We start from the raw sequence: 17052 nt of genomic DNA, 5'->3' as shown, positions 1-17052 counted from the left end.
CTTCAAAAAACAAATTGTTTTTTATTATTGGATTTACTGTTCGGAAAAGAAACAATCAATATATTGAAAAAATCCAGGACTTATCTAATGAATATATATATATATATATATATATATATATATATATATATATATATATATATATATATATATATATATAAATTGAAAAGTTTTTTCAGATGGCAAAATATTATAATAAAGTTGTTCTTGGGCATCCATGCATTAATTGAAAATATTTAATTGAAGTAAAATGTTTTATTTTCAAAAAAAAAAAATATATATATATATATATATATATATATACAAAAAGTTTTATCATGTTTGTTTTTCAACAATAATAATTCAATAATTCATAGTTGCAAAATATTCATAAAATATAAAATTTAAGCAAAATGAATATTATTGTGATCACATAAAATATCGAACAAGATAATACAAAGAAAATGTTGTCAAATGAGCATATATTTCTTCACAACATATCAGTAGTTTTACAGATTTATTTTAAGAATTTCATACCAAATGCTTTTGCAAAGACAAATTGGACATACTTAAGTAAACTCTAATTATTTATTTACCTCGACCAAGACTATCATCAGGAATTTCATTACTATCATCACGGTTTTCATTCGATTTGTCATTAGCTTCAGCAACATTTTCAACATAGGATTTTACTGGTATTTCATTGCTATCATCAGGGATTTCATTGCATTTATCATTAATTGCAGCAACATTTGATTCACAGGATTCTACAACTTCATTATTTTTCTCTTCATAATTATTAATTTCTAAATCCGATGATTCTGTCTTTGTTTCAGGCGAATGTTTGCTATTTGGCATAAGATCATTGGGCACAGAATCTACACTGTTATTATCCAACTTTTGGCAAATTGCATCACTATCCACTTCAGAATTAGAGATATTTACATTTGAATCTTTTATACTATCAGTAGAATTAGTTTTTAGTTCATCTGACATCTCTTCCTGAGATGGGTTATCTGAAGGAGCAACCCCTTCAGTAATAGGTTGCTCGTCCATGCTTTAGTTAAGATAATCGATTTCAGTCAATTTATTATGTTTTTAGTTGCATTACTGACTGTAGCAACTATGTTTTTCAAATTTAATGTTTTCCATAAAGCTAAACATACTAAAGGCTACGCTTGATAAACGTTCTTTAGGGTTCAATTATTTCATTAGATATTTCACTCAGGAATGTAAAATACTACGCCAGTTGAGAATTGCATAAACTTTTGGCATCCTTATAATTATCCACACGCAGTTGTCAAATAAAACAAAACGTATCTAAACAAAATCACTGCATTCTAACAACAGTTTAAACAGTTGCACTAAATCCTGCACTAAAATCTAAATATGGATATACGAAACGTCAGAATAGCGTATTGGCTATCGCGAGTTGAGCTTCAATAAATTTTAAGGTATATACTTTTTTTAATAAATTATTTTGTAAGAGTTTTTCCAAAAAGCATAACAATCGCGCACCATTTTGATACTACGGATTGCAGCGCGGCATAATGGAGATAGACATGAAGTTCGTCACTTCCAAGTGTAAACATGCGAATACTCTCCCATAAAAGCTGTTTATGCCCTCTATGCTCTGTGCTCTGTGGAGCAATTTACAAACTAACGTCGTTCGTCGTTCAATATCCTCGAATTCGACACTATGGTGCATGGCATCATGCCTTAAGGCAGCGGTTCCCAACCTGTGTGGCGCGCTCCCTCAGGGAGGGTCCGGCTGTTCTAAGGGGGCCGCGTACATCTATTTTCAGAACACTATTTTTCGAAATAATCCAACATTGTTGAGATGATATAAAAAAAAAACTAGTGGTGTATGGCATCGTGCTTCAAGGCAAATTGCTGGAACTTCCCGTACCGTAAGGAAATGTTCGAGGAATATTAAATGTTTTCAAATCGATTATAATAAATACTGTAACATTGTCTAATATTTATAAGAGTTATATAATCTGAATTGCAAAGTTGAAATTATTTGTTTGAAGTATATTAAAACAGAATTAAAATTAAAATCTGAATTATTTTCGATATAAAAAAAAGGTTTTAAAATTGCTTTTCCTAAAGCAATTATTTGTTGAAACACGCAGAAAGTTCTATGAATCATTCAAATCGGACGATTAGTTCTCTCTAAAACTACTATTTTTTGAGCATTTAGCTCTGTATCTTCAAAGTGACTGAACCTGCCTTTGCCAAAAACTAATCACCGCTTCTCCCAATCATTAAAAATTGAATGTTTTTTAGATCATTCAAATCGGATACTCCGTTCTCTCAAAAACTCGATTTGTATTTTCTGCACTTTTTGCTCCGTATCTCCGTAACGGCTAGACCTGCCTTTGCCAAAAACTAATTAGCTAGTCACCTTATCAATGCGAATCGAATGTTTTTTAAATTATTCAAATCAATTGACCTGTGTTCCCGAAATCGTCGACAAAAAATTTGTATCCGCACACGCACACACACATACATTCATACTCGCACACGCACAAATATCCATTTTTTCCGGTTATGCCAAAGGTATGCCAAAATATTCAGAAACCTTTGAAACGTAAAAATATATAAAAAAAAAAAAATAGATTTTTTTGCGATTACTATAACTTATACTACGGCAAGTTAATAATAAATTCTGTAAAGATATTTCGTGATAAGGCTTATCTCATTTCACAAATTAATATTTTCTCTATTTATATTAATAAATGAATAAATAAAATGAAATAAAACATCCAATCGATTAACAAGAGAGACTAATGGGCACAAAAGCCAAACTTCAACTCTTTGATATTTTTCACAGATTATTTTGTGGGCATGTTCAATGTTTCGAGGTTTGTTATAATTCGTTCAATTAAATTTATATTAGATTTTTTATACTTCGACTTCTTCTTCAATTATTACTTTATATAAACTTATTATTATATAATATTTATACATATACATATATGTATACATAATTGGCACCATTTAGAAATGTAGTTGAAATAAATCTGTACATTTCAATCTTCAAAAAGGAGACACCGTCATTCAGTAATATAAAGATATTATTAAAGTGAAAGAGTCAAAATTATAGCAAATGTAAAGTAAATAAGACTTAGTTGAAAGATTAGAATAAAGCACTGAAACATTTTTTTTTTACATTTGATACATCAAAAAAATACTCTTGTAAGAATTAATCTTCAAACTATATGGACTTAATTTATGACCTATAAACTTGTACAAATTAGTCAGTTTTGTCTTAATATTTTTTTCTAATTATACATAACAAAATTATTTATAACATCTAATATGCACCATGTCAAATAAAAATAGTGCTTCTACACCTGAAAAAGAGAGTGTTGTACATATTTTTTAGAAAATGCTAATTTAAGATACTTGATTTATGCTTGTTCAAACTGTTGATACAATAATATTACCTAGATTCATATAAATCTCGATGAAAAGCATAACATCCACTGGTTTCTTTCTAAGCACCACATCTTATTTGCATTAAAATTAATTGAACAAATGTGTGTTCAGAGGAAGAAAAAAACAATTTATTGTTCTATAGTAATGTACTTTGTGATTTTTTATTTCACCTCAAAAACTTAGTCAATAATATTCCAAATTATTTGGTCTCGTTCACAGAAAATGAAATTTGTCATATTAATTTATTATATAATTAAAATCTCTTAAATCTAGAATGTGTTTAGATACTTGTGCATACAATATGAATTTATATTTTTGCAAGTCTTGTCTAAAATTTCATGTACAAAAGAGAAAAAATGTTACAAAGCCAACTCTTCTGGTAGGATCTAATAATCTCATATCAGAAAATCTCTACATTTAAAACTTTGCATTGGTGTGAAGCAAAAATAATAAAAAATAATTTAAAGTATGATTACATAAAATACACATATTTATCATTGAAATCAGGACAAAGCAGCATAAAAACATTGCTGTCAAAGGCCCTTAGTATTAATTTTGGTTTTAAAGTAATGTACTCTTTACTTTTCTATGTAGTTAGAAACTTGAAGTACAAGTGCAAAAAATATTGAAACATTTTAAGTTTACTTAATAGATAAAATAAATATCTTTTTAACTCAATCTATACTAATCAGTGATCCTTAACATGTTTCAAAAATATATATGCAAAATATGTAATAAATATAATAAATATTTTTACATAAATTTTGTTGAAATAAGCCTTACAATTAAAATCTTACAAATTTCTCACCACCTTTTGCATTTTGAAATTCCGTTTTTAATTAGCAGTACGAATAAATGCTTTATTTGATGAATTCGTAAACCGTCAAAAATATAGGAAGTGCTTGCTAGGTTCTTGTTCAAAGCATTGCATTAAAGTAAATAAAGCAATAAATATTTAAAGTTAAATTGTACTGCAAATTAAAACTTTAGAGTTTATTATCGAATACATTCAGTATTCATATTTTATTAATCACTCATTTCTTTTTTGCATTTGGGCTTGTTGTTTGAAAGACAGATGAAGCAGACATTAAATTTTCAATATATTGCCCCAGGACTTGATTTTCAGAACGTAATTTAAGATTTTCTTCTTTAACACAATCAACTCGTTGAGAAAGATCTAAAAACAATATTTATAAACCAACATTTATAAATAAATTCATATATAAAATTTTATATAAAATTGCGATTTCAGAAAAAAAAATCTGCATTCTTAGTTTAGCAAATAGTTTCTATCATGATTTTCAAAAATTATTTTATTATTATTTATAACTTTAAATATCTCACCATCCAAAGTATTCTGCAGTTCTAACACTTGTGATATCAATCTAGCCCTCTCTTCTTGTTCATCAACACTACAATCTGGTTCTAAGGAGTGTGGGGGTCCAGGACTAGAGCTCCCTGTAAATGAACTAGGAAGAGAATCCATCGACCTACCATGGCCTAGACCCGAATCATCAGCATCATCAGCAATTATAGCTGAAAAGATTACTTTGTAAAAAATCATATATATATATATATATATATATATATACAAAGAGTCTAAAAAGTAATAGAAAAACAAAAGTTTTTTAAATAACCATTTTTTTATTTATTTACTGTCGACGTTTCAGAACTAGGTAAGTCCATCTTCATAACAACTGTCAAGTTAATATTTAAGCAAACAATATGTTTAAGAAAAGTAAAGATGATGGATGTTTTATATATAAAATGGATAAAATTGTGGAGAAAATAATGTACAGAAATATGGCAATATAATCAAAATGAAAACGATAAAGATAAATGAGTGAAATGAGTTATATAACAAAATATTTAATAAAATAAGAAAGTTTAAGATAGTTTTAAGAAAAGGTTACTGAAAAAACAGAATTAATTACCTGTATGATTGATTATACACTTATACTTTTTCACTAAAAAAGATTTTATCAAAAAAAGTAATTTATGAATTTCTTTTCAGACAAAGAAACAAATTTTGTAATTCAAAATTTCTTTAAATCATGTCTTTTTTGAGTTTGTTATGTGGAACAAAAAGTAATATTCCCTCGATGTTATGAGTCGACTATTGGTAACAAATTGATTATTATTGAACGGATGCATTTTTAAAAAGAAAACACTTGACTTAAAATCTGTGTATATATGTGTGCGAGTTGTTTTTATATATCAGGATGTAAATACTTAAATTATAGATCTTAAATGGATGTCGATTTTAATTATTTGTCAAAAAGTGTAAAAAATGTAAATAAGAATCATGTAACAGGTTGTGATCTGATCTAATGTTAACAGTATTTGAAGTGTTCATAAGTATAAGACAACTTTCCGCAAATAACCTCTTAAAGATGCAATTTTCATGATATAAAATTTTTGGAGTAAAGTTAAACGAGTGGGCATTTTCGACAGAATGTTGTACCAGGGTACTTTTGAAATTTTTTGTTTATGGTATATGTTTTTGTTTATGTTTATTGGGTACATACTATTGTAAACATAGAATTTAAAAATCAAATGTGGACATTATTATCAAAAGTTGTTGAAACTTTGTTTCTTACTCTAAGCGTAAACTTAAAGTGAAAAAATTCATAATAATTATTACAAACAATTCGACAAAAATGTAATTCTATCGTCAGTATATATATAAGCCTTACTCAAATATTCTATGTTACATTAATATTAATCTTTAGTAAACCAATATTTATCACATTTTGTACATAGTCAAATTCCTATGTTGACATACCTTGAGGATCATCATCAGCCAATGGAATATTATCGTCGTGCAATTTAGAACCTATAGTGGACATTTTGTAAATTACAATGACAGATGTATTAAATGCGCCGTTCTCATTAAATACCAACAGTATTTTTTACTATATAAATCAATACAAATTGCACACAATGTTTTAAAAACGATGGGAATTTTAATTCACATAGCATGAAATGACATATCGTTCATGTACGTCAAACAGGCGTCAAGTATTAATGAGGCCTGTGTACCAACATACAGAAAAAAAATCCACATAGGGAAATTCGTGCCTTAGAGCCCGGGCAATTTAAACCTAAAATCAGGGTGAAGATTACTATCATAGGCATTTATTAAAGTCATAATGAATGTACTTTTTGAATATTAGTCAAATTAGAGCGACATCGATTTTTAGCCTAAAAATTTGTCAATGGTCCCCCATTGCGAGAATTGTCGATTTTGTCAGATTGCTATAAAATAAAAACTAGAAGTCGGAGGGGTCTAAAAATTCAGTGGCAATTTATTAAAGTCATATATATATATATATATATAAATATATATAAATATATATATATATATATATATATATATATAACATTTAACCCTCTAACCCGAGTTTTTGATAGAGCCAGTAAAAAAAGTCAGAACAATTTTTTCTAGACTAATTTGACCATAACAAACACTTCTGCATCATTAGATTTTCAATTTGACTTACCGTTTAGCTACCAGGTACAAAAAGGTGAAGATTACTTCAAAGTACCCAGTAAACACGCGATGTGATCTTCTATAATATCGACATCGTTATTATAATGCGGTTATCGAATCTACGCCACAAGAGGATTTTAAACTTGCGTGCGCTTGTGTGTGTTACAATACACGCAAAGCTCGCATTGAGTGGACTCACGCGACATAAACACGCGCCGTAGGGGTTGATGACATCGTTGAATTTCATGTGAGATACATGTCGTGCGCTGGTGTGTGTTAGCACACATGCAAAGCATAATCAATGACGTCACACGGCGTGAAGCAAACGCGTCGTGCGCTGCGTTGTGTGCGTTGTGTGCTGGTGTGTGTGACCATACAAAGAAAGCTTTACATCAGCGCGCCGTGGCCACTGGCTGAACCGACTCAAGCGGTTTGACTGTTCCTTTGACGAAAGCTAAACTAACCGCGTACAAAATGGCGCAATATGTCAGGAATTTGTCATGTATCAAGTTATATTTTCTTTTGTATAATAATTACATTCGTTTAGTTAAGCAACTTGTTTATAGTGATAATTGTAGAAAAGTGTAGAAAAATGACACCGTAAGTATATCATATATTATTTATATAGATATGTAATTACTTCACGATTTTGAATTCCATTTAGTGCATTATATCCTGGGATGAAGAAACGTTATTTTATGTCGATTTCTTTAGATGACAAAGGAGGTAACCAAATAGCATATCTTACAAAATCTGAGGACAATAATAAGGATCGTTTAGCAAGGTTAAAATAATTATTTTACTAAATTAAGACATTAACATATCCATGTGTTCGACATAACCTCACTTCTTAAATCTCTTAAATTAGTCGTTGAGAAAGGTTGAGAAGCGGATCGAGAATGATTGTTTGAATATGTAAGTCACTACAAATATAATAGCTATACAAATATATATAAACAGCAAACACGTATGCCATGTTCATATTTATTTCAGAAGTCGTACAAAATTGGAATGAAACGATGAACAATATACAGATCTTTAGACAGGCTCAAATAATGTATGTTTAGGAGCAACTTGAAGATAATGGAGATTTATCTTCTTAATATGTAAGTTGATTCATATAGAGTTGCTGTATATATATTATTTGGTAACAAATACATTATATTTATAATTGTTTTAGAAAACCTCTAAAATTGGGAACAGTATGTCATATATGCATGAACTTGATTGATGTATTGATGTATAATGAACTGAAGATAGAATGAATTCAATCAGGTTAAAAAAAATGTATGTGCAAAAGCAACTCGAAGACGATTTAGATTTGTCTCCTGAATATGTAAGTTGCTACACATATGGAGTGGTATATATATTATTAGATTCAATAAAACACATTATGTTTCAAATTGTTTTAGAAAACTTCCAAGAAGTACATCATATATGAATATCCTGTATCCTCGCATTTGATGTATTGAACTGGCGATAGAATGAAATCAGTCAGTGTTAAATATGTATGTGTAAAAGCGACTTTAAGATGATCGAAATTTGTACCCTGAACATGTAGGTAGCTACACATATGGTAGCTGTATATATATATTATATTATATACAGTAAATCACATTATGTTTGAATTTGTTTTAGAAAACTTCCAAAATTTGGGGCAGTATGTCATATGTGCATAATCTGTATCCTGGCATTTGATGCAATGAACTGGCGATAGAATGAAATAATGAAAAATAGGCAGGCTGTTTGATGTATAAGGAAGTGGCGATAGAATACTTATGCAACACTTCACACTTCACGCCCCAAAAATAGAATTACGTTCATTAGATATACAACAATTTTCATTAAATATACTGTTATTAATATGTTAAGATTGAATAATTTGTAAATAGTTTTCTAGTATAGTTCATGTTAAAATTTTATAATTTCTAAACTACAATTCTAATTTGTAATATTTAAATATTGTAAAATTTCTTATTATTCACGTAAATAAATGCTTATTCGTACAGAAAAGAATATTAATTGCATTACGTCATCACTTTCAGGTGCTATTACGTCATAACTGAGTCGCCATTTTGTATGACGTCATGACCGAATCGTTTTCATTCGCCAATGACGTCATGACTGGGGTGAACGCCTTACGTCAGACGGTCTTATCATAATAAACAAACATATGTGGGTCAACGTCGATTTTCATGTATCACGAACGCCACGTGCGCCAGAGACCGAACCTCGATAGTTGTTCGATAGTTACATAAATTTGCGGCCGTATCCATTAAATATCGAGGAAAATGAATATGGGAACCGCATGTCACACGACCTAAATAAAATATTGCCACGATGTTGTGGCCATATCGCATGTTTACTGGGTAATCTTGACGGGTTCAGTGAAAAATTTGATACAGCTAGATATTTTTATTCTGTATGGTATTTATTGAAAAAAGTGAATGAAAGAACAATGGAATGTAGTAGAAATTAATTATTTTTTGTTATGATATTCTACGAAACAATTTTTGCCCTTAAAGCAACATAAAGCTATATTACATTTGGAGCAAATGCACATAGTTAGCGCCTTTGTTTTGTTTTGGGCACAGAGTTTGCACGTAACACGTTTTTCTGTCCATTGTGGCCAATGATCCATACAGTCAAAACGAGTGTCGTCCACTGGATGCACCGCACGTCTTCCAACAGGAAAAGAACCTGGAATCACCTCTGGAGTTGATGGTCGAGAATTGCTTGAAGCAAGTCTGACGATGATGGACGACCAGCTTGGCCCTTGAAGTTGTAGTTCACAAGGCCAGCAGCAATATTTTTACGAAATTGTGGCAATGTCAACAATTTTTCGCTGGGGTCATTCTCATCAGGCGAATCGTAAACTTTCTCTCGGTGTATTCGGCGATAGAGTATGTATGCGTTGGTGGCAGCCATGTCAATAAAATGGTACAACAAACGAGTTGCTGCATCACGAGTTTTTGCGCGAATATGATAGCGGCGTGTTAAGCCCATCCATCAAGTCCACGCCGCCCATTGTTATATTCGCTAATGATTTCGGGGCAATCGATGTCAATGCGGCCTTGCTTGCGAACAAATCGGCTGGCTTTTCGTGGTTGTTTGGTTGGATTTGTCAAACTGGTTTGAAATGGTTTCACACCAACATACGTCGATGCCAAACGAACGACTTTGTTGTCTTTCCACAATACAGTAGTCAGATCAACGCCATCACATATTCCTCAGAATATCCTCTTGGTTTATCTTTGATGGCTGTTTCCAAACTCAGCTCACAACCAGGCACTCTGTTCACTCGTATCGCACCAAGACTGAAAATTCCACGAGCGCGCAAATACACCAACAGAGGCAAACTTGTATAAAAGTTGTCGAAGTATACAATGTGATTTGCCATATCCGGGATGGTTTGAGACAATCGCATGACAACATTCGCCGAAGCACCAAGATTTGGATGGCCATCCACGAGTTTGTTGTCTCCAGCGCCATTGTAAACTTCGAACCGATAAGCAAATCCAGATGAGTCACATAGAACGAATAATTTCATGCCCCATTTGTGTGGCTTATTGGGCATATACTGCCGCAAATGGTGCACCATCTTATTGAATTAAAAAAAATCGACCCCAACACGTTTTTCATGTAACAAAAGAGAGATAAACAAGAAAAGGTGCGATAAACGGTAAAAACGCGTTGGGGGAAAAAAATCACTGAATCCGGCAAGATTACTTTGAAGTAACCTCTGTTTTTCCCTTCAAAATACCGAAAAAAAATTTTTTTTCACAACAAAATATATAATAATTGCTAAGGGGATTACTTACCAACAAAATAAAAAAATTCCGATGTCGAAATAATGATTGGTTCAAAAAATATGTGGCACAAAAAACACAATTTTTTTTTTCACTAAATTTGATGCTTCCTTCTCGAAAGCTCACACTATTATGACTATAGAAGCCAAACTATACTTCAAATGATGTTGGTGTCTGAAGAAGAAATGTCAAATAAAGTACGAGGGACAAGTTCATGCTTATTTGCATGTGATTATGTTGTCACAGGGTTTAAATTAAAGCAAAACATGAAGATTACTCCAAAGTAATCTTCCGGGTTAGAGGGTTAATATATGTAAATAAATATATATGAAAAAAATAATATTTTAAACTACTATATAACGGTCAAAATACAAACTATGCAGTTGTAATGAATTACTCATGCTATTACATTATATCTTCGATAAGCAGAAAGAACCTACATACTTGTTTGGCATCGTCAGTGGTTCCTACATCGAAAATGTACATCATTGTATAATTGATGGCTAGTACAAATCCAATTGTGTAAATTATTCAATTAATCTATTATTTGGATATCACACACACACTACACACGACATAGTATCATATAGCTATATAATATACTGGTTTAGATGCAACATCTAAAAATAATAACTAAATTCAACCAAATTAAATATTCAATATACATAGTAAAATATCATTTTATTCCTTTATATAATCTAACAACACAATTATTATTAGTACACACATTTATTTATATGAATAATAAACATTTTAAACGTTTACAAAACATACATTTGTGGTTTCATCACATTTTTAGAATAATTATTTCATTATAACAAACAATAATTATGAGGTCTTTCTGTTCAGTTCTTATCACACAGTCAAAGGTAAAACACAGTTTTGTCAGAATAAAATTGATGAGAACAAAACAAAAACTTCTATCCTCATCATATTCAGAGCATATTTTACACTTAATATGAAAAAAACCTTACCACAATATGACATTTCAGGCCAGTTAAAAATATATATAGAACTTTAAAAATAATTAATATATCAAATATATAATCAATTAAAATTTTAGTATTACATATCCGAGTATTAATGTGAATTTTGAAGTTGCCGGTTTCATTTTTTGAAGTTTCAAATAAATTGTCGATACCAATTGCATATTATTATAACAAATTGGACTTAATTGTTCGATGTATATGTAACTAAATATACATTGATACCAAACAGCTTCATCCAAAAATTAATTATATAAAGACGTTTAATTTCTATATTGTTTTGAAGTTTAACTCAATATGAAGATATCACATCTAACTGCAAAACATAATAATATATATATATATATATATATATATATATATATATATATATATATATATTAGATAAACATTCAGAAAAGATAAATTTAACATTAAATATAAAAATTTTGATTTAAGTTAACGTTTGTAATTCAAAAACATAATTAAGCTGCAATTATTTGATTCAGCAATAAATTGAAATAAAATATTTATTCATTTCATTTTCAGATCTGCTGTCATCTATATTTCAAAAATCCTACAAAATATCATCTTTTTATCATAATATTTTCATATAATTTACCCAATTTTATCACACATATATTTAGGTGAACAATTTAAATTTTAATATACAAATTTAAGGCACATCAAAAGTCCTTCAATTAAAAACTTTTTAAGTACAATAAAATTAAACTATAATTATAGGAAATCTCTAACTGCTGTGGAGCAAAAATAACAATGAAGTAAATTCTATAAAGTGTAATTTTACTTCTTGTATTACAACACAGCTTAAATAAATCATTAATTTTATTACAAATACTCTAGTTTTTTTCATATATTAAAAATCACATTTATATGAATAATATGTATAATATCTTTACCTTAATATTTGAATAACTATTGACATGTGCATATGCACGCCTATAGGCACACATGCATATACGACACATATATATACACACACACGCCCACACACACATTTATATATATATATATATATATATATATATATATATATAATTATACAGAGCTTTTATATTTAATATTGGGACAGTACGATCATTATGCAATTTCTTTTCATGATGCATATTTTTGTCGGATGAGTATGTACATAAAAAATTGCACAATACTAAATGAGTATGCAATTTTTTACTCCATCCTGACGTAACATATGAAATGAAATAAAATAAAAATATTCATAATTTGGAAGCACGAAGACTTTGGGTGAAATGTATTATAAATTACATAGCAAGCTTTTAGAAAGCAAACAACACCATTACTGATTGTTCAAAAATGTCAGTGCAGTAATAATCATGCACTCGTAACATTGTTAATATTACAACAATGCTACACTGGCCCATTTATATTTGTCATGAAAAATATAACATATTGATTATTATAAACTACATTATTACACTATCCCTGTATATCAAAATATATAACACACAAAAAATATTTTTTTTTTTATAAATATCCTCTTAATAAAACATGGCATGGTATTTTATATATATATATATATATATATATATATATATATATATATACATATACATATATATTAGATAGATGATTCTTGGAGTTCTAAATGTAGTGTTGTGAGCTTCAAATAAGTAATCGTTAAGTATAAATAAAAATTAGTGGGTTGTGATATGAATAATAAAATTCTAAGTGAGTGGAATATCAACAATTAAAATTATAAATGAATGGAATGGAATTAACTCAAAAAACTAATTTTCGTAGGTACAAAATTGTTATTTTTTTTTAAAAAAAGTTAATAAATACCAATTGACACAACTTTTAATAAAAAAAAGTTTTTAGTCATATACGAAGTGTTAGTACATAATCAATCATACATAATTTGATTTTCTCAATTCTCGCTCTCTTCGACATGTTTATTAAAAAATATCTAGTTGATATCTAACTTTTCGTTATATAATGCATTCATTTATATTTTTTATTATATATTATACTCACTCACTAATTTTTAATTATACTTTACTAGATTTGTTTATCATCTAATCAAGATCATGTTCTTGGCAGGCGTCTTGAAGATGAAACGTACATAGACGTTGAAATTGAACAGAATAATGTTAAAAAACTTTTTGGTTTTACATTACAAGTAGATTCCTTGTTTCATGCTATATATATATATATATATATATATATATATATATATGCCAACTCGAATCAAGTGATTCGAATCATTCTGTCACCCAGATTGTAATCACATTTTACTTGATTCGAATCAACTCGTATCAAGCCGAAAAATATTTACTGTGATACATATGTATGAACATAAATTTAAATAAAAATTTAAAAAATATAAATGTAAATATGTAAAAAATTAATTAAATTATGCGAGCCACCCGAATTCAATCGAGTCATTCGAGTTACTCGCATAATTCGACTTAAATCGAATCATTCGAGTTACACGCTTAATTCGAATTGAATCGAATCGTTCGAGTTACTCGTATAATTCGAATTGAATCGAATCATACAAGTTACTCGCATAATTCGAATTGAATCAAATCATTCGAGTTACTCGCATGATCCGAATTGAATCGAATCATTCGAGTTACACGCTTAATTCGAATTGAATCGAATCGTTCGAGTTACTCGTATAATTCGAATTGAATCGAATCATTCAAGTTACTCGCATAATTCGAATTGAATCAAATCATTCGAGTTACTCGCATGATCCGAATTGAATCGAATCAACTTCTGAACAGTTGCGCGATACAATAGCGTCATTGTGTTTGTCTATAATGCAAGAGCGAATTCATTTATAAAATAAAATGAACACGATATCAGACCCAAGATTCTGAATACTGTTTTATATGCTTTAGTAATGCAGAAATGTTTCATTATTTATTATTGTAAATTGTAACTGTATTGTATATTGTGAATTAATTTGAGAATATTTTTCAAACCTCTCCAAAATTAAATCATGTTTAATGATTTCTACAATCTTTACTTTGTATAGTATATTGGTTAAACTCAATATTTTTTATCATTAATTTTGATCTCACTTACTAAATAAATACATCGATGGGTTTTTTATGTCTTAGCTTTAATATTACCATATTTGAGTTGATTCGAACCAGGTGTTTATTTATAATTTCGTACGTTTTGATCAAATTTGATTTTCAGTACTTTATCGATGTATGTTTAATGTGTGATATTCGAAAATGAATAATTACATATCATAAATACGAGTATGCTACATATTACCGTTCAAATCAAAGTTCACTTTAGAACTTTCTACAAACCATCATTTATGAGCAGCAATATCAACTGCTGGCGCAATCAAACCTGCGGCAGTGGTGGTCGGAACAACTTGACCTTCTTTGATTTTGAGCCATGTGTCTCCGAGAGCTTTAGCGAAATGATCGTCTACTGAAAGAGATGAGTCGCGTAATAGAAGAGAAGGTCTCGGATCTGCGGGCTCCGACATGGGTCTCTCTTCGGCGGTGGCAGTCGCCGCCCCTGCAGGGTAATGCGGCGGAGGCGCTGGGGAAGGAGAACCTACGGCGCTCGATGCGCTACTTCGACGAGGTGCCTCGGAGCAGTATTTTACCTTACCTAATGGATAAGAGGATATGGTTTTGCTGCGCTGCAGATTGCTGGCTGATGGTCTATGGGATGACGACATGCCGTTGTTTGACAGCTGACTTCCACGTGCCGCTTGTGGACCCATCAGGTATTGCTCGTAATCGCTTCCCAAAGAACGCCTGAAGTGTTCTTCGATTATTGGATCGCACATTGATAATGACCCTATAATACAACAAAGTTTTAATAAAACTGATAAATAACATTTAAGCCTTACCCGAACAGTAATCATATTTCATAAATGAAGATTCTTCAAATGAAATGAACACAAAATTCTTTATAAGTGCTTTGCATCGTATAATAAAGTTTATAAAGATTTTTTTTTTCACTCAATCAAGCAATTTAACAAATTTTCTGCATAAGTTAAAGCAAGTAAGAATCTGAAGATAACACAAAAAACAGCCCAGAGAATGAGAATATCTTGACAAAAAGAAAACGCTCGCGAAATTATTTTTTAATTCTCTTATTGTGTATTACTTCTTAAAAAGAAATTAATAAACAAATTTATCTTTATTATAGAAATGTAATAGCATATTTTTATGAAATTTAGAAACAGCTACTTACTTTTCGTATAATGCCTACTTTTGTACTAGTCTACTAGTCCTTTGTTTCGTACAACACGGATTCGCATTTCACGTTAGTTTTTTTGGAATGCAACTGCCGTGTTATACGGGGGTTTCCTACATACAACTGAATTCAATATAAATACTCACTTGTGGCGGAATGTGTGATGACAGATGGTCTATGGAGTGCATTATTAGCAACGGCTTGCGAGTAAGAGGGTGGAGAGCCGCGGTTGACACGGGGCACCGTCATGTCGAGAGGCGTTTCGGACTCAAGTTGCGGCGATGTTATGGCGGGCGGTAAAACATACGAGCGATGAGCGGCGCAGCAAATGGTCTATCGTACTGCGATTCAAAATGGTCTATCGTACTGCGATTCAAGCAAAAGTTGATCAGCGTTGCTGTCGATGGTAGGCGAATGTAATCGTGATGCACACGTGCTCGCTCCTGCAGATCGCGTGCCAAATCCGAGTGCCGAGCCGCAAGTTCAGCATGTTCTCGAGCTATTTGATCCACAGGCACATCGAGTCTATGTCTTTCCAAATCTATCGAATGCCTCCCGTGTAAACGAAATCGTTCCCGTTCAAACAATTGTCTTTCACGTTCCGCTTGCGTCTGCTGAGTTCGATGGGATGCTCGCGCATTAATTCAGGATTGTCACGTAAAAGAGCAGTTTTGTTCCCTCGAAATTTCTGGATATTCTCGCATTGATCCGGATGCTGTCTGCTCAGTTCTGGATAATACCTAATAAGTTCCGGATTTCTCCGGATTAGTTCAGGATAGTACTTCAAAAGTTGAGGATTATCCTTTACTAATTGGGGGGTAATGTGATCAGTTCGGCTGGTCCCGAATTAATTCAGCATAGTGTCTTATCATTCCGGATGTTCTCTTATAATATCTGAATAATGGCGTACCAGACCTGGATGTTCCCGCATTCAGATCAGGATAGCGACTTAATATTTCTGGATTTCTCTAATTAATTCAGGGTAATATTTTATCAGTTCTGGATTCTCTCTTATTAATTCAGGATAAAGTTTGATTAGTTCAGGATTATACCGTATCAATTCAGGATATATGTCGTAATAACTCAGGATAATATCTTAATAGATCGGATGCTCCCTTATTAGTTCTGTGGTAATGTCTAACTAATT

The 17052-nt window shown here is 30.7% G+C and overlaps 2 protein-coding genes and 1 long non-coding RNA gene across 4 annotated transcripts; 1 reads left to right on the top strand and 2 right to left on the bottom strand.

Moving 5' to 3' along the window:
- Positions 1 to 3988: 3988 nt before the first annotated feature.
- LOC113377697 (short coiled-coil protein B-like) lies at positions 3989 to 6388 on the bottom strand. The gene is made up of 3 exons (XM_026618094.1): positions 6209 to 6388; positions 4768 to 4959; positions 3989 to 4600 (listed from the first exon to the last, which is right to left on the bottom strand). The coding sequence occupies exons 1-3, from the start codon at positions 6270 to 6272 to the stop codon at positions 4458 to 4460; spliced, it is 399 nt and encodes a 132-aa protein (XP_026473879.1). The 5' UTR covers positions 6273 to 6388; the 3' UTR covers positions 3989 to 4457.
- Positions 6389 to 7131: 743 nt separating this feature from the next.
- LOC113377754 lies at positions 7132 to 8918 on the top strand. Of its 2 annotated transcripts, none has more exons than XR_003367114.1 (6): positions 7132 to 7516; positions 7581 to 7831; positions 7910 to 8022; positions 8097 to 8252; positions 8329 to 8477; positions 8555 to 8918. It is a non-coding gene; the product is annotated as an uncharacterized LOC113377754 (long non-coding RNA). The 2 variants fall into 2 exon arrangements; XR_003367113.1 differs by having other exon boundaries at positions 7133 to 7516; positions 8329 to 8473; positions 8555 to 8917.
- A 5843-nt stretch (positions 8919 to 14761) lies between these two features.
- Positions 14762 to 16196, bottom strand: LOC113378161. Its single transcript, XM_026618685.1, has 2 exons — positions 16052 to 16196; positions 14762 to 15503 (listed from the first exon to the last, which is right to left on the bottom strand). Exons 1-2 carry the CDS (start codon positions 16152 to 16154, stop codon positions 15001 to 15003), a joined length of 606 nt encoding a protein of 201 aa, XP_026474470.1. The 5' UTR covers positions 16155 to 16196; the 3' UTR covers positions 14762 to 15000.
- Between the last annotated feature and the right edge of the window lie 856 nt (positions 16197 to 17052).

This window comes from Ctenocephalides felis, unplaced genomic scaffold (assembly GCF_003426905.1).
Source record: "Ctenocephalides felis isolate EL2017-DRISC unplaced genomic scaffold, ASM342690v1 CF-g0.4_SCAFFOLD_01886, whole genome shotgun sequence".
Lineage (NCBI taxonomy): Eukaryota > Metazoa > Arthropoda > Insecta > Siphonaptera > Pulicidae > Ctenocephalides > Ctenocephalides felis.
The sequence above is the reverse complement of the archived record's forward strand: the minus strand, read 5'-3'. Positions and strand labels throughout refer to the sequence as shown.

What these genes read in the sequence shown, in the direction of transcription:
- LOC113377697 (XM_026618094.1), bottom strand. Translation starts at nt 6,272, where the DNA reads ATGTCCACTATAGGTTCTAAATTGCACGACGATAATATTCCATTGGCT. An exon ending in GGCTGATGATGATCCTCAAG is followed by an intron (nt 4,960 to 6,208) that starts GTATGTCAACAT and finishes TAATCTTTTCAG; the next exon opens with CTATAATTGCTGATGATGCT. An exon ending in ACTGCAGAATACTTTGGATG is followed by an intron (nt 4,601 to 4,767) that starts GTGAGATATTTA and finishes TATTGTTTTTAG; the next exon opens with ATCTTTCTCAACGAGTTGAT.
- LOC113378161 (XM_026618685.1), bottom strand. Translation starts at nt 16,154, where the DNA reads ATGACGGTGCCCCGTGTCAACCGCGGCTCTCCACCCTCTTACTCGCAA. An exon ending in CATCACACATTCCGCCACAA is followed by an intron (nt 15,504 to 16,051) that starts GTGAGTATTTAT and finishes GTTGTATTATAG; the next exon opens with GGTCATTATCAATGTGCGAT.